General features: G+C 41.8%; 1 protein-coding gene across 7 annotated transcripts in view; it reads right to left on the minus strand.

The window, feature by feature from the left end:
- The window catches only part of dnmt3ab (DNA (cytosine-5-)-methyltransferase 3 alpha b), a 43642-nt gene that overhangs the window by 13646 nt on the left and 7607 nt on the right, over nt 1-22389 (minus strand). For 5 of the 7 annotated variants that reach the window (XM_055038947.1, XM_055038944.1, XM_055038946.1 and 2 more), the window contains exons 3-7: nt 18979-19086; nt 13049-13400; nt 7780-7826; nt 6282-6428; nt 1532-1957 (exon numbers count right to left, since the gene is read on the minus strand). In XM_055038947.1, the coding sequence (XP_054894922.1) occupies nt 1532-1957; nt 6282-6428; nt 7780-7826; nt 13049-13400; nt 18979-19086 (1080 nt within the window). Of the gene's footprint in view, nt 1-1531; nt 1958-4108; nt 4351-6281; nt 6429-7779; nt 7827-13048; nt 13401-18978; nt 19087-22389 lie in introns of those variants that run through there. The other 2 variants (XM_055038948.1, XM_055038949.1) reach the window with 2 other exon arrangements.

Raw genomic sequence — 22389 nt, forward strand, 5'->3', positions numbered from 1 at the left:
GTGACAGAGCGTTTCCACACAGCTCATTTTCTATTTTGGAGGGTTGGGGGGGGAGAGACTATCTGTTGCATAAAAAAGAACAAGGAACTATTTTATCCAAAATACCCAAGAACACAGAGAAACTATGCAGCATTTCTTGTATACTGTATACAAACAAATTGTTTACAATGAGCTGTTATCTCAGTAAATATAAACGTCATGCAAAAACAAATTATGTTGAACTTTACCGACCACTCAAGAATTGTTCATTAGAACTTTTAGCTAATACTAATTATACTCAATTTATTTTGTTGGTCAATATACCTGTATCTCCATATGATGCCCGAATTGTGATGCAGTAATCCATCAAGATAAAAATCAGAGAAGTTTGTCTTCCTGATCTCTTTGAGATCCGCTTCTCGTTATTAAACTTCCAGAGGCGAAAAGTGGGCCATGTTGGCGTCTCATCGCAAATGCTACAACATTTTCCCAGCTCTTACCTGTGAGAGCTGGTTATCCATATTTTGTACATGCTTGAAAACCTTTATGCTTGGACTTATTTTCATCACTTTTAATGCACTAACTATGGTACTTTTCGGGAGCTGACAAAAGAAACGTCTGCGGAAAAGGAAATTAATCAGCATTTATTGCTAATTTTTTTTCAATGGATAACAGAATGGAGCCACATGCTGGTTGGATTACTTCCTACATTACAATGAAATTTTACTGCACGATAAATCGTCCCAGAAGTCATTGTGATAAATATTGTTGCCTAATAATGCAAGAACACATTCTCAACAATTAACTTTAAATTTTAGTGAACATTTAACACTGGAAATTTAAATATCTGAATAAACAAATATTGTCCCCAAAGAAAAAAACAAATAAAATGAATTATGAAGTCTTTGTACACAAAGCAGTCCTTCAAAAAAACGGAATAGTTAAAGACCTAAATCAGACTGAAGACTTTCATCATCCAGTTTCAAGCAAATGAAAATGATTCAACTCATTTTAATTGATCACGCGATTAATTGATTTATTGTGACAGGCCTACTAATGACTATTCTATAACAGTGCATTTCAGCTTTTGAAGAAGTAAATTCAATTATATTCTAATGAATTCAAATTTAATTGCGTGTGCAGAAAAGTGGTAGGTTGTTTTTTATTATTCTGGAAATTGCTCAAGTTTGTACTTCTATTTACCCCAATAGAAGTACAAATAGGCATTTATTCCCCAATATTCGGAGTCTGAGATTTGTTCATAATATTGGGAAACTGTGTTATGAGTCTACATTTCAAACATTAGTTGTCAAGTTAAAATTGTAACGAGGTCAAAGATTAGAAAAGTAATAGATTGATGCTGGTGTAAAGCACAGGGAGAGTCGTTTCATGTGTTTTATTAATCCACAGGGCACATTATTGTGTGTATTAGTCAACTTTTAAGACGCCCCACTGAACCAGGCAGCTGCTCTGACAAGACAAAGAGAGTCTAAACTCACATTCACCATTAATGTTATGACCAGAGCAAAGTCGTGCTTCCGCAGAGCGTTACCTCATACTCGGGCTCAGTGTCTGCAGACTTCTGGGAAGTTTTTTCCTCTCCTCCGATGGCGACAGGCTCCGGGGTGGTGGCCACGGTGGGAGAAGCCGGGTCAGTAGGTTGCTGCTGTTGAGGTGGCTGCTTGTGTTGCTGCTGCTGCTTGTGTTGCTGCTGCTGCTTGTGTTGCTGCAGCTGCTTGTGTTGCTGCAGCTGCTTGTGTTGCAGCAGCCGCTTGTGTTGCACCAGCAGAGGTGGCTGTGATTGCTGCTGATACTGAGGCTGCGGCAGAGGCTGGCTGTGCGGCTGAGGCTGAGGTTGTTGCTTTGAAGGCTGCGGGTGTTTGATTATGGGAAGCTCCTCCGTCCGGCTCTCTGCGTCGTCCTTCTCCAGGTCCTTCATTATGTTGATCTCTGACATCAGCTTGGCTCTTTTCTCTGCCTAAAACAAAACAAGACATGAAAAAAAAAACAAATAACGAAACCCAGAGACAACAGAGGAGTTTTGGTAAACAGTGCAGCTATTGAACTTGGCAGCACAACACGGGCAACGGACCTCCTGACGGCAAAGCCAATGCCGAGCCGGAGCCTGAAAGCCCTTGTAAACGGGATCTTACTGTTCCTTGTAAAAGTATTCATACCCTTTGAACTACTTCCACTTTTTTCACTTTAATGGGATCTTATGTAATGGTCCCAACACAATGTAGTCAGTGGCGCCCACGGGGGAAAAAAAAAGTTCATAGGGGTGACCAGACCAGGCCAATAAAAATTTTAGGGGAGCGCATTGGATATAGTGCATAATTGTGAAGTGGAAGGGGAAAAAAAAGGTTATACGTTTTTTAAATGCGGCTTTTATAAAAGCAGCTGCTCTGCAAAGGTCACCGAGTATTGTTCGGGAACATTAGAGCTCAAACAGCACAATGAAGAGCAAAGAACACGTCAACCGGGCCCGGGATGCAGCCGTGGCGGAGTTTGAAGCACCGAACATTGGACACCTTCCCACAGGACTGGTAAAAAACAGCAAAGCGTGTGGCACAACCCTGAGCCTGACAAGACGCGGCCGATAGATAGGGCTGCACCGATTCCAGAGTTCTGGCCAATCTTTAAAAAGCCTGACCTGACCATTCTGATTTTGGCCGATCATTTATTTATTTTTTTGACTGAAATGTAGGAGCGGTGGGGTGACTGTTGTCAATCGCAAATGTGCAGACATAACCTGGTGGGCCGACTTGTCAGCCAAACCTCCCTGGTGGTAGAATAAAAAGACGACAGTGGCTGATTTTCAGACTTTTGCTGAGGTAGTAAAGAGCACCGATCTTAAGACATTAAGGAAATCGACAAATCAGGGCCGATTTATTGTTACACCGCTATTAATAGACTCAGAGAAGTGGCCAGGAGGCTCATTGTGACTCTGGAGGAGCTGCAGAGATCCACAGATCAGGTGGGAGACTCAGATATTAGTCATGGACTCGGCAGATCTAGTGTGTTATTTGCTTTGAAAAGCCAAAGGTGAAAGAAAGTCGCAGGAAGTCAAATTTGGTGTACCCCCAAAACACACAAAATCTTACCAAGTTAAGTTTTTGTCTGTTTTTTTTGTGGAAATTAGTACAGCAATATATGAATAAACTAACTTCAAAATAAAGTTTTTGCTAACTGTAGCTTGCTCTAAGTCAATCATTCCCTAATATTGATTAAAGAAAAGTACTAGTTCCACTGGCATATATTACGTTCAAAATTATGAGTTCAATGATAAGGAGTTTCTGACTTTAAGCAAACTCTAAACAGTTACTTATAAGTGAGTGTGGTGTTAACTATTTTCAATTGCTTGAAACTGAATTGGTTCTCCCAAAGAGCAGAAAAAGCCCTTAAAAAACTAATTTACACTTTGGTAACGTTGGTGGTAATGCTGCTCCTATGCAATTATGTTTACTGGTATCCTACTAAGATGGCGCATTTCAGGGGTAACTTACTTCTCCTCTATTTTTCCTCCTTTTCAGTGTAACATCGCTTCTGCTTCTACTATAAATAATCAAAAGCAGGTTACAGAAGTAACATTAGAGAGAGAGAGAGAAAAAAATCTGCGTTCTGTTTGTTTTTCATTTTTGTTAAAGAGCAATCAGAGTCAACTAAAATCAGTACAGGCAGGTCAAATCTCTGCAGACATCAGAAATCAAAAATCCTCCACGTTCTGATCAGTGCAGCAAAACAACTCAAACACGTCACAGTTAAAAAAAATCATGCTGGCACTAAAAATAGTTCTTTTGAAAATTAGATTTCATCCAAAATCCTGCTCTTAGGAGTTTTTTCTACGTGCTAAAATGAGCCGTTCAGGCATTTTTTCAGCATATATTTCTCACAGAAGCAACTTTTTTTCCCCCTTCTTTCTTATAAGCCAGCAGCTTTATTCCCAAACATGGCTAAAAGCCTGCGCTCCCGTCCTTATTTAAAGAGGCAGGTTCCCTTTAAGCCATGCCGGACAGATGGTCCACAACAACTCTCGCGGAAATACCTTATGTCAGCATATTCTCACTGCGAGCAAGCTGCTCAGAAACACACACCATCGCCACCAAACAAACAATGCAGGTCCACATACCCATACATGCCAGCGTGCTAACCTCATGATCCAGTGTGGGGCTTAGGTTTGTTCACCCCCACACTTGGGGTGGAAGAAGAAAGAGGAAAGAAAAAAAGGCATGAACATTTCTTTGTCTGGGAAGTTCAGGGTCAGGTGATTGCTAAGGCAGTTCTGGTTGGCTAGACGCGACTTGCAAATGTTGGGGGGCCAGCATGGCTGAGTATTTGCAGAAACCTCATCTTCACCCTCACATCCACAGCACAAAGTTCACTTCGGTAGCTGGGGGGGAGGGGTGAGGAGTGGTGGAAGGAAATGAAAAGGGAAAGAAGGAGAAGTTCTCACTGTAACACATGTAAAAAACAAAAAACAAAAACCCTCTGAACCACCACGCTGTCCGTGCTGCAGGAGAACGCAACAGTGAGGTCCCCTGCAGCGCAGAAGAGGACTTTCACGGCAAAGCAAAGCCGCATTTATGCAAATCTCATGAAAGTTTGCAAAGTGCCAGATAAGAAAAAAAAACAAAAAAAGATCTATAAAGGAATAATATTTGTGCTTTTTTTTTTCTTTCTGTTTACCTTTTTGGTTGTTACTTAAAAGTTACGCATAATTTTGTGTTGAAGTTTAAGATTTTCCTTAATCTAGTTATTGCTTTGAGAATCCTGCAAGCCTCACTAAATCCAGTCTGTAGTTATTCAATAACATTTTCTTGACAAATTTGTAACAAATTAACGTCCAGTAGTCTGTTATTAATGAAACTTTATTACCAGATCAGGGGTTTACATGCAATAAAGAGAAAGATACTCAAAATGTATTCAATACAATGCAATAATACCAGTTACTACAAAGGTAGATATATAGTGCCTTTCAAAAGTATTTATATTCCTTTAACTATTTATATTTTATTATGCTAAAACCACTTATATTTTCTAATAAAACTCTGGGGCCTTCACAATAAAAGCTTTATCTATACTGAAATTAAATAACACAGAAGTGGGCTCTGTTTTACAATAGTTGACTTTCAGATATTTATTAGGAAGGAGCTTAGAGAACCCTCCTTCCATGGTACAAATACACGCTACGTTGTGATGGTGTGTTACAAGAAACTCCAGTAAAAATCCACTTTGTGGCTGTAAGATAGCAAAACGCGGAAATGTTCGAACACATACATGTGGTTTGTTGCTTTAAAATGACATTTCTGTCACAACCTGCTCGATGATTTTGTGAAAGAAGCGACGTTTTGCCAGAAAAACTTGTTTCGCCCCGTTTCCAGCTCAGAAGTGCAAACGCACTTCTGTTTGCTTTCTTAAGCCGATGACTGAAAACAGACGAGCGTGTGTGCACGAGCCAACAAAGATGGAAATATCTGCGGCAGCGTAATGAAACTCAGCCACACAATAGTGATGATGATAACCAATTTGACTCAGTTAGTCTTGATTTCAGTTTATTTACATAGCGCCAGTTCAAATCACACCATGTCAATTTAGACAATGCAAAAGACAAACAAGTAAAAGAGTGAAAGGTATTTTACGAGAAAAGTCATTTCAGTCCAGTCACATACTTTACAAATCAGTATCGACTTTAGCTCATTATTAAAACTGATTTCAAGTCATTTACTTGCAGGAATCTCTCAGAATGAGCATGCATGCAGCAACAGTGGAGAGGAAAATGTCCACTTTAACAAGAAGAAACCTCCAGCAGAACCAGAACCAGAGACTCAGTGTTTGAGAGCAGACCCACTGAACCAATCTGACAGAACTGAGTTCAACTCATCTTAATCCAACTTAACTCAATTCATTCAACTCGTCTCAGACTCTAGCAACAACAACAACAAAGAAACATTGCATGTTGGGATCAGCTTTATGACCATTCACTGGGCTCTGAAGTGAGACATCAAAAGCCCAGGGAACAGAGTAAATCTAAATTTTATGTTTTCAGCAGGGAAGTATGAACCAGATGTGACCCACACAGATGGATGTAATTTCTCCCCCCCTTGCTCGTACGAAACACAAGAACAAAGCAATGAAAAGCAGAAGCCAAACTGGGGAAATTTCACTGAAATAAATGGTACCTTCATGAAATATCAAATGACACACCAAATACACTTGGTCATGGGTTCACCAGGGGTCCTAGCTCCAGTCAACGCTTGCCTCTGACCCTGTGGTCAGTGCTGGTTTACAGCAAGGGTACTCACCTCCATCTTCCACTTGGCCATCAACTCCTCCCTGGTCCGCTTGCTAATGTAATAAGGGTCACCGGCCTGGAAGGTTATTCTGGGCATTGGCCTCTGTCGAAGGCTGATCTCCCAACCAACTCCCCTTCGTAGCCTGCCTCGACCTCTCTGTTTAAGGTACGAAAGAAACAAATTAGCTACTTGTTTGTTTTGGGGGGTTTTTGAGTCGATGTTGAGAACTATAGCAAAATTGTGCGTCGAGCCAGTCGCCGTGTTTCATGAGAGAGACGTTCAGTTTGAAATGGGTAGTTTGGTGATTTGCATGAGTTGATTTTGAGAAGGGAGGTCACAGCGTCTAATAACCTCAAAAACACCGGAACAAGCTTTCCTGAGATGCTTCCAAGTGTATTTGATATTTCAAATCTATACACCATTAGGTACCATTTCTTTCATCAGTTCAAAGAGAGAAGAAACCAATTTTTTGTTTCTGGATTTCTCCGCACAGACAACCTGCAGTCAAAAGCAAACAGCAGCGAAGAATGTGCTGTGCATGATTTTGCTTATTTCGTTCTGAAAACCTGAACGGAAAGGCCTCGACCGTCTGCTATGTTACTAGAGCGCAAGAGTGGAAAGTCAATCTAAACAAATCTTTAAATGAGAAACATTTGGTCCTTTGTTGTAGGGGCTTGAGTCCAATTAGAATATCTAGTTGCCAGGAGCGTGTAAGTTTATACTGATGCTAAATTACCAAACAAGTTGGACCACCCCTTGGTCCTCCGACTAACAAGTCCCGACTCTTCCACCGCCGGTTTTTCCAGGCTGCAGTTTATCTCTTTTTGACCAGCTCGCGGTTTGAATGAGCAAATATTTGTTTTCTCAGGGAGGCACTTGTTGTACCTCGTTGAGATTCTAGCTGTGAGGCGTGTTCGTTTTGACAATGCTGGATTTTTTGCCGGGAGCTACAAAGTCAGATGATCTAAAAAAAAGTCTGAAAGGGACGCAACTTCCATTTTGTTTGTGATTTCACCGAATTCAGAGTCAGTAGATTTGATCTAAGTCGTATGGAACGAGACCACGTGCCTTCGAACCGTAGTGTTGTTAGCAAACATTAAAAAACTGATTCCAGACACATAAACTCTAAAGATTCGATTGGACAACGTGAGTCGAGCTCATCAATAAATTCCTGTCAGACCCAAACCAAAGAGTTGGGTGCAGTTTTCATCTAGACTACATGGTTTGTGCTGAGGTTGGCTTCGCTTTTTGGTCCAACTAATTAACGGTGAATGATACACACAGACAAAAGAATGAGAGGAAAATTGACTTTTCTTAATTCTGGCTTTGCCACAAGTCTGCAAGAATGTTAAGTATTTTATGTATTCATGGCAACTGCAGTCAAACAAAATGGCACCACATCTTGTTGAACATCCAAAGATTATTTAAACAACTCTGACCTCACAAAACAAGGATTCAGCCCTTATTCTGACCCATAGAACGACACAGAACAGCACAGAAATCTTACCTCCGTCTTGATTGTGTCACACTCGTCATCTTCTTTGTGCTCCACATCTAGAGAAGAAGACAGTGACACAATGGATAACCTGAATCATTCACCGAAGAGAGTAAAATCCCATTAACAGCCCCTAAATTTGTGCAAAACTCATCGCTTTTTATCGATCAATAAATCGTGGCACGTTAATGAATCCCACGCTTCATTTTTATCACATCAACAAAGCATTTCATCTAAATAAAGCCAATTTGATAAAACCCCAGAGAGCTGCTGGCCGAGGGAGTCGTTTAAACCCAAACTGTGGTTCTGAAAAACTGGACGAGAGGAGCTTGAGCTCTCAGGTGCTGCATGAGGAAACGGTGGAGTCAAGAAGGTCTGGATTTGCTGCCCAGGTTCTGATGAGTGTAGAAAGTGGCCAAGTTTACTTTGGCCACGGCTTATCATCCGGCCCGATGTTTTCCTTTCATGAAACACAGAGCCAGCTGCTATTAGCCCTGGCTGTTGACATTGAGTCATAAAGTCTACAACATATTGTTTCACATCTGTGATTTGGTGGATGCATATATCCCGTCTAGAAGTTCTCGAAACCTGAACCGAATCAGAACAGAGTGAGGTTTTTGGGAAGTCTTTCCATGAAATTGCTTGTGAAAAGTCCTACTACTGAAAATCTCAACAGACGCTGTAAAGCTGGTGCACTTTATCTGGGTTATAAAGATTATACTTTGTTTCCATTTTCAATTCAAACAGTGTGACACATGCCACAGCAAATAAAAAAAGAAAGAAAAAAAAAACATTTAGAGAAACTGCAACACAGTCATAGTGAGAAACTCTTTTCTCACTATGACTGTAACTTTAGCCAAAACTCATATTGACCATAGCAATGTTTTTCAATACAAAACAATTAAAAAAAGCACATTTTAGCTAATTTTTAAAATATATTTTCATTCACAATCTACCTATTTTTAATATATATAAATATTTCACTCTTTGCAAAAGTTATATATATTTTATTTCTTCTAAAACTTAAAAATAGGCATAAATTGAAAGATTTTTAGCAACAAAACCCAACAAATTGTCTTTAGGAGGTATAAACAATATTTTCTTGAAGGTTCATGTAGGTTTCTCATGACAAATATGTTCTTTAACAGACGCAGAAGTGAACAGAGTCTGCTCTAGAGCATATAACCTGCTTTTTTTAGTAATGCTGAGTTAACCATGTGAACAGCTATAGGAAACGCTAAGAAGACCGCTAATCCTAAGCTTAAAGAAATTCCTATCAAATGCAGTTTTTATATCTTATAGTTCTGAAAGTTTAATCAAAATCTGATAAAATTGACTTTGGCAGGTCAAAACTGTACAAACCCCCCGCCCAAAAAATTGACCACATCATTCTAATAAGTGCAGTTTGTGTAAAGTTTGACCAATAAACAGATCAGCAGACGATGCCATCCAAACACCCTAACACTATTCGTCCACAGGTGAATGAACGAATGATGCAGAGGAGGGTGGCGATGCTGTCGGCGCCACGCACAGGAAGAAATGGCCGCAGATACACTCAGAGGAAGTTGCACAACCTGAAGTGAGAACTTCAGCAGCCGAGTAAATAGCCGACAAAAATAGCCCAGCGTCGAGGGGCCCTCAAACCGCAGCCTAATAAAACTGACTCAAGCACAGTAAACGCTCCAGTTGGACTTCCCTCCAACTTGGCCATGGTACTGATGTCTGCAATAACAACACGCGCATGTTATTTATTCCTGAAAAGCATTGTTTGTCTGTGTCTAACCAAGCGCTGATGGAGTTCATAAGAGAGCGATGATGACCGAAACACTAGCGCTGCTGTAGTGATTAATGAAGTGTTGTTTTTTTTCCCCCTCCATCTCACAATCAGATGACAACACGAGGAAGCCAAATTTAGCTTTATCACAGAAGCGCCTGCCAACATATCTGGTATTAGTTTCACAGTCCTTCTAAAAGTCCCCAGGCTCTTTGATACCGCATTACCCCTGCCACACAACACACACGTCTTATGAAGCAGCTGGCTCTGAAATTAGCAAGATGGCACAGAATGAGTAAACAGTTGATTCTACAGCACTGTGTTGGCACTTGGTCCCTGAGGAGGGGAGAGTGTGAATTGGGAGGGGACAACACTTGATGGCAAGTTCTCCTAGAGACCCGTCCAAGCAGAAGTCTTCTCTCTTAGCAGCCTCTTCAAGATTGTTCCACGTGTGGCTGGACCTCCAGCCTCCCCCCTATGCACTGCTTTCGTTGTGATCCTCAGGAATAAGTGACTCTATAACAAATTGCTGAGGCATGCAGAGAGCCAAGGTCACCGGGTTTGTGAGAGGAGCCGGCCCACGATGCCCAGAGAGAGTATACCTTGCCAGCTTGAGTGGGTTCCAGCTTTAGCATTACCGGAGCTCACTTGCACACTCCAGACGGAGCTAAAATCCTTCCTGTGCCCTCCAGATGGATAACACAAACCCTGCTTAGCTCAATATCGATCCAGGCGTCCGCGTCCTCTGCCAAGCTCTCTGCGCTCCAGTCGTAACTGTACCAACACTTTATTGTCCGTTATTTCCGGCCTGTTCCTGCTTTGTTGATTAGTAAAATTAGTTGCTGCTGAAACGACGCAGTTTGTGGCACATTTCAAGCAGTGGAAGCATAGCTAACGCTATCCTAAAGTTCAGATCTCACTGACTCGACATTTACTAACAGGTTACTACATATTTTCCCTTGTGATGAAGTTAATCTGCATTTCAAGTTGGGATGCCTTTAAAGCATTCAAAGCCCATATTTGACAAACTGTACATAGAAGTTGCTGCTTTGGCTCTAAGGCTCATTATGCCGCCTCAGATCTGCTTTCTGACAGCTTTTTAAGTCTTTCACCGCAGATTACTCGGTACCTGCCTTTGACATAAGCCCCACTTCTCAATCTGTTTTTGCAGCCCTCCGTCAAAGACATAAGGACAATGTGAGAATGTACAAAACCACAAGCTGATTTAATGAATATGTTTTAAACAGCATGCTTATGATTTTTATTTAATCCGCTCTCCTTTTAGGTATTACGCCGCAGAACAAGTGTAGGGGAAAATGTCAAAATTTTCAATTAAATTCAGTTATATATTGGCAAAATGTGAGAGAATTTTCAACTTTTGTTGGTAAGATACTCAATCTGTTATTTAGATTATTCACAATAACACAATAACTTGGTGCAAGAAAAATTATGAATTCAGTTTTTTTAACAGCAGCTGCAGGTTGCAATAGAGACTGGAGAGTGGCAGTCAAGAGTTACTATGTAAGAGATTAGATTAGCAAATATTCATGTTTCAGTCAAAAATCCCACCGAAAATCTGAGGAGAGATCTAAAGTTGATGTCCACAAACTCCATTTCTGTCCAATCAGACTGAGCTGAAGCTATTCTGCAAGACGTATTGTCAAAAATGTCAGGCATAGATAAATATCCAGCTGTAACCCGAGCAAAAGTGGTAGTGAAAACTGCTAAAAGTAATATTTAATTATCCTTTCAACTCACAAATCTGTTCTACTTCGTATTTTTCTATCATATAAATCCCCAAAATTTTATATGGACGTTTGTGGTTGTAGCACATAATGTGAAAACATTCAAGAGGTTTATTATGGTTTTGTGACGTATTTTAAACGACTTGTATGAAGCTACATTTAGTTTTAAATTTCGTTCTGTGGCAGGGATCGTGAAATACTAAAAACTTTTTCCACTTCTGAACAACTCTTTTTATAATCAGCTGTGGTTTCTCCTCCAAACTAGCGTCCAACAATAAAAAGAAAAGAAATTACTCAGTTCAATCCTTCTATATTTTCTTCTGCACTGCTAATAGTTATTGATTGGGTCTTTTTCTATTATTTAAAACAATATCTTTCTGTTGGAACGTATTTTTCACCAGTTGCGAGTACAGTGCTGCTGTAAAAACAACACGCATGCCAGAGTTTTACTTTCTCCTTCCATAAAGTTTTGTAGACTCAAACCCGAGTAATTAGTGTGCAAATAATGCGGCTGCTTACTTCCTGAGCAACAAAAACCAAAGCCTCGTTCCCAGCCAGTCAGAATAAATCAACTTTTTGCTTATAAAGGAAAATGTATAAACACCCTACTGGCACCGATTCAACCCCGTGTGATAAAAAAAACAACCTCAAAATAAAAAACCAAAACGCTACGCATTTGGATAGATGTGCAGAAATAAAAGAACAGTTGTTTCATGGGAGACACTGGGACTGCTAAAGCAACCGGGTTATCCCGGGGTTTTGCCCGAGCGAGACGCAACAAGCCCCGAGAACCACAAATCAGGTGAGGAAGAAGTGCAGACTCAGTTTGCGAGGAGTTCTGGCTACGACGTCATCCAGCCGGCACGGCCGTCGCCTGGGATCCGCCAGCCCGCGGAGGAGGCCCGCTGCCAGGGCGGCGGCTGCTCCTCCCCTACGTTTATTTACCACGCTCCCATTCAGCCGACGTCTCAGAGGCCCTCTGGAGCGACAAGGGAGACACGTGGCCGAGGGAGCGGCGGGCCGACGACGCACTCCGCCAGCAAATTTAGGATCACCAGGTCTCCACAGCAACCATCGCACATTGTCTCGAGCATGTGGAGTTTTCTGGGGCTTTGGCTGGATCAGACTAGAGCTAGTTTATTCTGCAACAAACATTTTAGAGAGCAAGAAAATGGAAAAGTAACATGCACGGTGGAGGATCTGTGATGCTGTGGGGTAATTTTAAACCCAAAGGCACTAGTTAGAGTGAACCAAAGTGTGGACTCTACAGGAAAACTGATCCGAAAAATAAAGACAAATCAGCAAAAAAATAATTCAACTGTCACAAATCCACCTCTGTCGTCAGACATAAATCCTACAGAAGAGAAGAGAGCAGAAGGATCTGTATGACACAGACTGAGAGTTTTCTTCTCAGCTTTAGACGGATGCAGAAAGAGTTCACAGCGTTGGTTCCAAAACCAGCAGTGATTTTGCTGGAAGTAGTTATTTATTTTATCTGAGTTAATGTAGCCAAATGAAACTTTGGATCACTCTAAACAGCAAACATTTCCCATGACAGCGAAAAACCAATAAAATTTTATAGCATCCCAGAAGCAACGTCAGGAACACCTCCTAAGTTTTTATGCACTCCTGTGTTCTTTTCTTTCTGGTACCTTTCTTGTAAATGTGTAGATCTGACACTTCTGGCATTGCCGCTAACAGGAACCTGCACGTGATGCTACTCTCATTTCTAGATGATTCCTTTTTGTGAACGAGAACTCACACTTCGTTGGGCGCTCCAGTTTCCGCCTCCCTCTTTTCTTGCGCGGCATCATCAGGCCGTCGTCCTTGTCTTTCTCCAGCTCCCGCTCCTCCTGGCTGGACAGGAAGCCGTTCTCCTGGGAGGGACTGGGGCTCTGACCCTGGGAGCCATCCTCCTCCTGGTAGGAGGACGGACATCTGGGAATTCCATTCTCTACTTCCCGCTTCTCCTGTCTGGGGAGGCAGGCGTCGGGCGTCTTGTCTCCGCGCGAGTCGGTCTCTCCGTTGTAGACTTGCGATATGGACGGCCGGCACAGCTCGAGGTAACTGCTGCAAACGCTCGCGCAGCCCGTGATGGATCCGCAGCTCTCGACCTGCAGGCGAAACGGGACGAAGGAGGGCGAAATGTGAACCTCTGCGTTTAGGAGGATATCGGACATAAAAAAACAAACAAAAATGTCATGAGTTCAACCTGTTGGCATGTGAATCTGCGAGTTTCAGCAATCCCCATCAAACCTCCCTCAACTCCCAGGTTCAAAGCTGGGACAAGAAAGCTGCCATGCAACCACTAACTTACAAGCGAGAAGGGAAGTTGTGTGTTACAGCAGCACAGAACTATGCCAGGAATGTTGGCTTTTCCTGGAGAAAATTTTCCCTCTGTCCTCCTGGTTTCGCTCCATAAAAGAGGACTTCATTCAAGAGGTGCTGACCTGTTTGCAGCTGACATGATTTCCAGTGTGTAATAACGTCTCTCCGGCTGTGAAGCATTATTTGGATGTCATATACAGGCCTGTCACGATAGCCAATTTCCCCAGACGTCGTTGTGATGAGCAATATTATTGTTGTTTTGAGAGCAATTTGCCGTAATATGATGATAATGGCATGATGATGCCAGAACAGCCTTTCAAAGATGAATAAACTACAAATCCTAATGAACATTTAATGCTCCAACTGGAAGACGTTTTAAATATCCAAAATAAATAACCAAAACAACAAATAAGTTATGAAGAGTTTTGTGAACAAAACTCAGAACTAGAGTTAGTTTTCACCAATGCGCCAGACTGAAGACGTAGACTGAAGAGAAAAAGCGACAAATCAAGCAAGTGGAAAATGGAAATCGAGCTTGCTTTCATTTATCATGCAATCAATTAATGAATTGCTTCCTGTGACAGGCCTGGTCATACACAAGTATTTACGCCCCCTCACGATGTAATCACAACCTATAATGCATTTGCAAGGGATTTGTAACGAGAGACCAACACAAAGTGGTGAGTAATTGTGAAGAGTGTGGGGCATCGGTTTGCTCATCGTCGCTGCTAAAAAAGAATCCTGTTTCCAACAGAGTCCCTTCCTTTTCTGTTGGATGAAGAGAGGCTTTTCAAAACTTGTAAAGCAGAAGTGCACCGATTTATCAGCTCCAATTTCCTTAACTTTGGGAAATTGGCCGATACTAGAGACGATAGGTCATTTTATTTGTATAGCACATTTCAGCAACAAGGTGATTCAAAGTGCTTCACATGAGTCAAAGAAAATACAAACAAAATAGAAGTATAAAACTACATATTGTTACCCATGTATAATAAGAATAAAAATTTATAAACTCTCTGGATTCTGATAAAATTAGATGTTGATTCTCCGAGTTAAAGTTTATGAATTCTTAAAGTGAAGCCGATCTTGTCTTATTGCCATCGACACGAGCCCACCGGGTCGGGTCTGCACGTTTGCAGTAGGCAATATTCACTCCATTGTTTCCAACTTAATGACTTTCTTGCAATATTCAGTGGCATTTCAGACAAAACAAGTTGGCCAAAATCGGAATCGGCAGATCAGGCTTTTTAAAGATCTGTAATCGGCGACCGGCCAGAAAACTGCAGTCGGTGCACCGCTACTTCGTAGTGTAACCTGGAGAACTTTTAGGAATGGCCGTCCGTGCATCCAATATTTCTAAGGTTCCATATGACTGAAGCTCAGACCCTGTGAAATCTTTTAGACCCAAAAGGTGAAAACCTGCAGCTGAAAATCCAGTGAAAGGCAGCTTGAACTGTTGAGTTGGTGGATTGAATCCAACAGCACGTCACCATTTATAAATGACTATTTGTGAAAAACTTTGAAAACCATATGTCATTTACCCTCATCTTTCCAGTTTGAACCATTGTAAAGTACATTCAAGTTTTTGATGGTTTTGCTTTTGTTTTATCTCAGGGGGTATGAATCCAATGTGTTCTTGCTGTTGCCTTTAAAACACATGACTTGTTTACTCTGACCATACAGTTGGTCAGAGATAGACATCTTGAAATATCTGCTCTGAATGGCATCCTGGATGCAAAACAAATCATGCAGAAATAGACTTCTGTCGGAGCTGTAACGTCGAGTAAAGACAAAGCCACAACGAAACGCGGCCGGCTGTAAGGAATCCCTCTCAGGCTGCGGAGGTCTGCGTGATCTCATCGGACAAATTATCCATAAACCGAACGAGTCAAACGAGGAGCAGCCTGCCAGTGACTCAGCCGGACAGGGTGAGTGACAGAAACAAAGCCTCCGCTCCGGGATTATTGATGTTCTGACTTGCTCGCAGTAACGAAGGCAAACACAGGCAAAAGAGTGCGAGAGCAAACATGTTTGGCAACTGCTGCCAAAAGCATTACGCAACCGACGAGTGACCCAGTGAACCACATGTGGACGCGGCCAGAGGTCCCGCTTGGTAAATCAGACAGCCCAGACAGGCAGACAGCGGTCAGACACTAAACTGATAATCCTACATAATGCACAGCAGCCTGTTAGCTTTAAAACGAGGCAGTAAATAATATTCTGGATAAAATGTAAAGTTAGACATTTCTTTTTTGGCTGTTTTTTTGTCACACTTCAGTGTAGTAGCTCATTAAATGGGATGTTCCGCATTTTCCAGATATATAATAATGTTTTACAGCACAGTCAAGTCAATATGTTACAAATGCTTTATAAATCAAAAACAAATCGGAAGAAAATTGACTTCACAAAGACTTTTAGACTTTTGAACCAAAGAGACAAAATTTGAACTTTTTCAGGACTACTTGATGTTTTGGGATTGATGATTTGCCGTACTTGATGGTCCACTTTTCCACTTTTCACCAGAAAATTCAGGAGGAAAATGTGCAGCCATCCGTCTGTGATCTTAAACTCAAGCACACTTGGGTTATGCAGAGAAGCAGAGATTCATAGATCAACTAGAACCAACACTAAATGGCCCAAAATGTAACTTAAAAAAGCACCAAAATGAAGGTTTTAAAGTGGTCTAGTCAAAGTCAGGACTTACATTCAGAAGAAAAACTGTGGCCTGGCCTTTAACAGAAATCCCTGCAATGTGGCAAAGGTCACTCCTTCGTGATGTCAAAAATCTCAAACTCGGTTACCAAGAACACTTGATGTCACCTTTTGCAACCAAGGGTTTTCACACTGGGCCTGGTTAGTTTGGATTGTTTTTCCCTTAACTGTAGCTCCTCAACTCAGGTTTAGGATCTGTAACCTAAGACGACCTCTGGGTGGTTGGGCAAATCAATTTTCACAGCTCTCTATGTCATTTGAGAGAACAATGTTCCACGTTATACACTAAATTCAACCAAACCTTTTGGCTTAGCAAAAAGATTTAACATACCTTTCTGTATCTGGTGGACAAAAAACAACCCTACTTTACATCCAAAATGTATGCCAGCAGTCTGGATTTATGTTGAACTGAACTAGCAGGCAAAGAGAGGCAAAAAGTGGTTTGGACACGGGAATCCTCCTCAAACATTAAAGCAAAGCAACATCACCAGCTGAGGACACAAAGGTTCAATTGCTGCCTTTAATTATTCAAACAACAAATGGTTGCAGTGACTTCAGGAAAACAATTAACCAGAAGTTAACTTAATCAAGCCGATGCAAGAGACAGAATGGATAAAGCTACAATGAGTATGCAGTCTGAGACAAACAAAATAAGAAGAAGAAAAGAAAAAGGAGGCATGATCACGATTGTTTAAAGTTTGAGTTTTCATGGGTTGGGTTTGACAGTGCTCCAATTCCATGGTGTTGTCTCCAATGCTAAATGAACTGTGGGCACAGCAAAATTCATACTATTAGCACTGTGAATGACCAGGCAACTGAAGCATCACATCGCGTGAACAAGGAGTCGAGTACATGTACGAGTTTACAGATATGACACCAATGTTGCAGTTTGGACATTTTGGACTTTGGTTCAGCTCAACAAAAAGTCAAAAACCTTTGCTGTTCATTGACGTGAGTACAGCCCAAAAAAAGAAGGGAGTGTTTCCTTCTGAAACGTTTAATGAACCAGAAAAATTCAGATTTTTTTGTCGTTTTCCCAGGGATTTTAGGTCAGAACCAATCAAAGGAATTATTGACCATTTCCTTACTAATGACCGTCTGATCGCTTATTTTTAGTTCTCCTGATAGTATCAAGAGTTGGACTAGTTCCTGTTGGTATGAACTGGGTCATTCAGAGAAGGATAACAACTCAAAACACTGAAGTCGGTCCTCCCACTAGCTGGAAAGCCATGCATGTCAAAGTTTAGTGGTATCTATGCATGTCCAGGAAGGGTAGGTTATAAAAGTATAAGTGTTATCAACACTTTTATGTTTGCTAAGTGCCGTCTTGGAAAACAAACTCCACAAAAGTTCATTCTGAAGTTTGCCTTCATAATAATGGTTCATAATGGTTTTCTTGACCTAACTTATAACAGCATGGTTCCTGGATGTGATCACCGCTGGTCATGAAGGCCCAGCTCTTGTCCGATTGGCTGAAACCGTTTCCTGATGCTGCTGTGATCACAGTAGTGTGTCCCAACTTGACCGCTGTCTTTTCTTCCGCCCCCATTTGCATGTTTATAACAATGGAAGTGCTTAGGGTGGGGTCAGAAGGAGAGACTGTGCGTCATTTAATCTCCCGAAGTTTTTTTTTTTTTTGCTTTTCTGTCCAGAGGAGGAATAAGTAATGAATCCAAAATGGTTTCAGTGCTGGGGACAAGCTGCCTTCAATCAGAACAGACATGCCGACTGAAGCAGAAACGGCTCAGACAGGCAAATGCAGGGCAAAACTCTGCCATTGCTGCAGGCTACCGCCACAAATTTAGCAAAAGTTTTCCCTCTCACACTTTTCTCCCCATTTTGTCACATTATAACCACAAACCACAATCGTTTTTATTGGGTTTCATGTGGTAGGCCGACACAAGGTGGTGCATGACTGTGAAGCAGGAGGAAAAGTATACATGGTTTTCAAAAATGTTTGTAAAATCTAAAAACAGTGGCATGGGTTTGCACTCCGCCCCCCTTTACTTTTGCAGCAACGACGTCGGACGACAAGCGATGACTCGATATGACGACTTCTCATCGCGAAATAAACACATCTGTTCTGTTAAGGCCTCAAATGTTTGTTAGAGAACATTAGAGAACAAGTACCAACATTAAAAAGTATAGAGATTATGAAGCAACGTCTCGAGCTTTGGACACCTTTTTTTTTGTTTGCTTTTGATTATACAAGACACAAATCTGTCAACAAATGACCCACAATTTATTTCATTTTTGTTTTTGGAACCAAGAAAATTATCCTTCAGTCAAACATTTACAACAAGAGAGAATATAGTTTCTTTATCAGACCTTAGTTGGCTAAATCTCTCCCACATTTAATGAAAAAATAATAATTTAAGCCCACTTTAGGAAACAAGGGACATAGTTTAGACCCTGACTGAAAAAAATATGTACTTCTTGTGCAACTGGTGTGCTTTTATTGTGAAACCTCTGGGTGGATATTGTTTGAAGTTGGACAGATATTGCTTAAACCAGACATAGCCGCAGTTTGCCAAATGCCCTCTAGGGGAAGCAGCAAATTTGTGGATAAAGACGTTGTGGTCAAATGACACCAAAACTGGCCTGCATTCAGGATGTCATGGTCATTTTCCAACGTGTCGGATCAATACTCACTGGGAACTGCTTACGCTTCCTGCTGGGTTTTCCAACTTTAAAGGAGGCACTACTAAATGTTGACCTGGGCTCCTTCATTTGTCCCACGTCCAGTAATACGCTCTCACCCTGTTGAGAGAAAATGACCTATTAACACTGGCTAGTAAAGAAAACATATTCTTTGAAATCACCTTTTGTCCTTAAATGTAGCAGAAGTCAGCAAAGCAAATGCACTCCAAGCACAGCAGCAGAAGTGCAGCAGAAAAAAAAAAAGCAACTTGCACATTAGAGGAAAGTGCAGCAGGTCACGGACCGCCTTTAGCCGACAATGAGACAGATAGAAACCCAATGACATGCTCTCTTGAGTCAGGCCGGAGTGAAAGCTCTGCGAATGCGGCGCTGACCTTCAAGACAATTGGCTCTTGACACCATTACAAACACGCTGACCTGCCCCCCATGTGCCCCCTGCTGCAATTTCCCTTTGATTAATACAAACTGTCAACCCGCGAGAACAAAGCTCTACGTCGGCAGCTCCGAGGCCGACGAGAGAAAGGACGGCCGTGATGTCGAGGCTTTGAGTTCGGTATTGACTGAAAGGGAACGCCAGCGCCAAGTCCGAATGCAAATAGGAGCGACTGCGGGGCGGTGGGGGGATGGAGAGCTGAAGCGGCCGGCTAAAGTGGGAGAGTCTGTGAACAGGACAACAACTAGTAGAGCAAAACTGGCCTTTTAGCACACAGCAAAACAGGAAAGAAGAAAAGCAGCTTTTGCTTTGATTTGATTCCACGAAATTTGCACAAAATCAACAAATGCCCACACTTTTTTGTTTCTTACTTCTGCCACTCAGCTTACTTGACCCTAAGTAACAAAAAGTCACATTTACTGTCATATTGTCACGTCTGTAAACTAGCACCCTGTCATTTCTTGCCAAGTGTTTTTTTTTTGTCTAAATTATCGTTTCTGCCCAAAAAATTTTATTCATTTTTTTTTAACCAAAAAATATTTTACAAAAAATTACTTCAGCCATTGTTGCAGGAGGACATCTCTCACAAATATTTCTAAAGTAGCTCCACAAAATTTATTACTTTAACTGCAAATAAGTCACAAATTTGAAGCGCGACTCACACGTGTGAAAAGTTGTTCAATATCACTTTAATTAAAAAGTACTTAGCAAATGCAAAGACAGCTATTTATTAATACGTTAGCAGTTTGTTAGCATCTTCTGCCACCACCGGCCCTTTGGCTCATGACCTTGACATTGGGCAAAATGAGAATGAAGTTTTGACGCCCCTGATCAAGAAGAAGGCGCTCCGGTAAAATGAGATCACGACTGCAAAGAGTTGAGCTAAATAAAAGGCGATCCAGGAAGAAAAGCTCTCAGAGGCCGATGTTTACCGTCCTGCAGAAACAGAAGCCGAGAACTCTGGTTTCCTGACTTTACTAACTTGTCACATTAGTTGATCTAGCTCTTCATCAAGTGAGCTGAACAAAAAGCCCCAGAATAGCAACTCAAAAAGCCTTAGGGAGATTTTATTTTTTCTTCTGTTGTTGCTAAGATCAAGTGCATCCCTCATGTTTTGTTAACAAATACGAACTCCCTAACATTCCTAAAAAATATAAGACAAACAATAAGAAAATTGGATTTAAAGGGTTGTACAAAACGTATTCTTAGACATGAGACCACCTTACAGTTTTGGGATCAATTATCGATAGGTCTGGGAAAGAATAAGAGAAATCCTTTGCAGCGTCCGATCACATTTTGCAGGTGATCAGACGAGGAATCTGCCACCTTTGTCTGTCACAGAACAACATCTGTCGGCATCACAGAAAGTCTGAGCTGATCAGATCAATGAATGGCCGCTGGGCCGGAGCAGCCAGCAAACAGGAGGCGGCGTTTTTCCCAGTCCAGAACGCGCCTGGAGCCAAACGTTTCTGCTCAAAAATGACGTTTTTGCACATTTGCATGAAAGTCTCGTCTATGAAATACAACAAAAAAAGAATAAAAGTAAAAACAGGCGTGTTGCGTGGTTTTAAACAATATTATTATTGACTAGCAATTGCGTTACTTCCACATTACTACTTTTAAATATGTCCATGGCGATCAGAGTTGAGCATGACTGGTAATGTATAGACAGGTTTATGTTTAGCTTTGGAAATGAAATGCAAATTTGACCAGTCGTTATGATGCTTCACACTATTATCTCGTTCCACCTGAGTTGGAAGGCAAAAATTAAAAAAAAACACTTCTTGAGGAGACACAGTGAGGGGTCCAGACAAAACACTTTTTTCTTTCACTCGTCGAACTGGTTTTTATGCACGCGGGGCGATTTTTAAAAGTCAAGCCGCTTTGCAGCCTGACGACGTTGTGCCGCTGAAATGAGATGAATCCATCAGCCGTGACAGTCCCAAGGGGATAAACTAATTAACATAAAGACGTGCGTGTGATGATCAGACTGACTGATGCTGCTGCGTGTTGCAATCGGTAGGAATGAAAGGAAATCTACCTATTCCAGAGAGTAATGCAGCCATTCCCAGCAGGTCTTTAGACCTCTGGCCTCGTGCGATTAGGGGTTGGTCTGCATGTGCTTTCCAAATGTTTTCAGTTTATTGTGTGATTTCTAATAGAGTGCCTGGTGCTTCAGTTTTTTTTTTTTTTTTTTTCTATCTCCCTACCGGGGCAGCAGCATTTGCATAGATAATAGCATGTTTTGAGTGCAGCCTGGTGTGCAGGCTCATTTGGGAGCCACTTTTCGTGGATCGCATGATCTTGTTTGAGGCAGGAAGAGCAGACACCAACTGAGCCAAATCAGAATACTGTCTCTCTGCCCTGCAAACATTTTCTTTTTAATTAAAAAAACAACAACAACAATAATAATAATAATAAATCATACAAAAATAGAAAGAAGCCTACAACGCAATTTGGTCTCGCCCTGGAGTGAACCCCGCCACGGCGTCGACGTCTCCGCGCCGCTTCCCGTCTGGGTAGCCGGGTATTTAAAGGCAACGTCTGTTGCCAGGCAACTAGATGAAGGGCAGCGCTGTGTAATGGGAACATGGGAGGAAGAGGACATCCCCTCCTCTTCCTCCCCCCCATCCCACCACCTCGCTCCGGTGGAAGAGAGCTGTGGAGTCGTTCCAGCTCTGACTGAGCCCACGGCAGCCAACGCCCACGTCGGCCGCCACCATTGCGCCTGCAGGCGTCACGTTATCCGGTGACGCCGCGGGCTCGGCGCAGAGCTGATGCTGCAGGTATCAGCCGGCTATCAGAACAGGAGGGACGTTCCGCGCCGCAGGGTGTTGGATTCGTCCACCTTTTAGGAGTCTCTCGATCATTTCCCAATGTCGGGGATTTATCTGCGCAATATCTCAGGAGCGACGCGATAAAATCTGTCATTTTACTTGATAACTGATTATCTGCCAGCAAAGTATCGC

The sequence above is a fragment of the Poeciliopsis prolifica genome, unplaced genomic scaffold, assembly GCF_027474105.1.
Source record: "Poeciliopsis prolifica strain line A6 unplaced genomic scaffold, Auburn_PproV2 SCAFFOLD013, whole genome shotgun sequence".
NCBI lineage: Eukaryota > Metazoa > Chordata > Actinopteri > Cyprinodontiformes > Poeciliidae > Poeciliopsis > Poeciliopsis prolifica.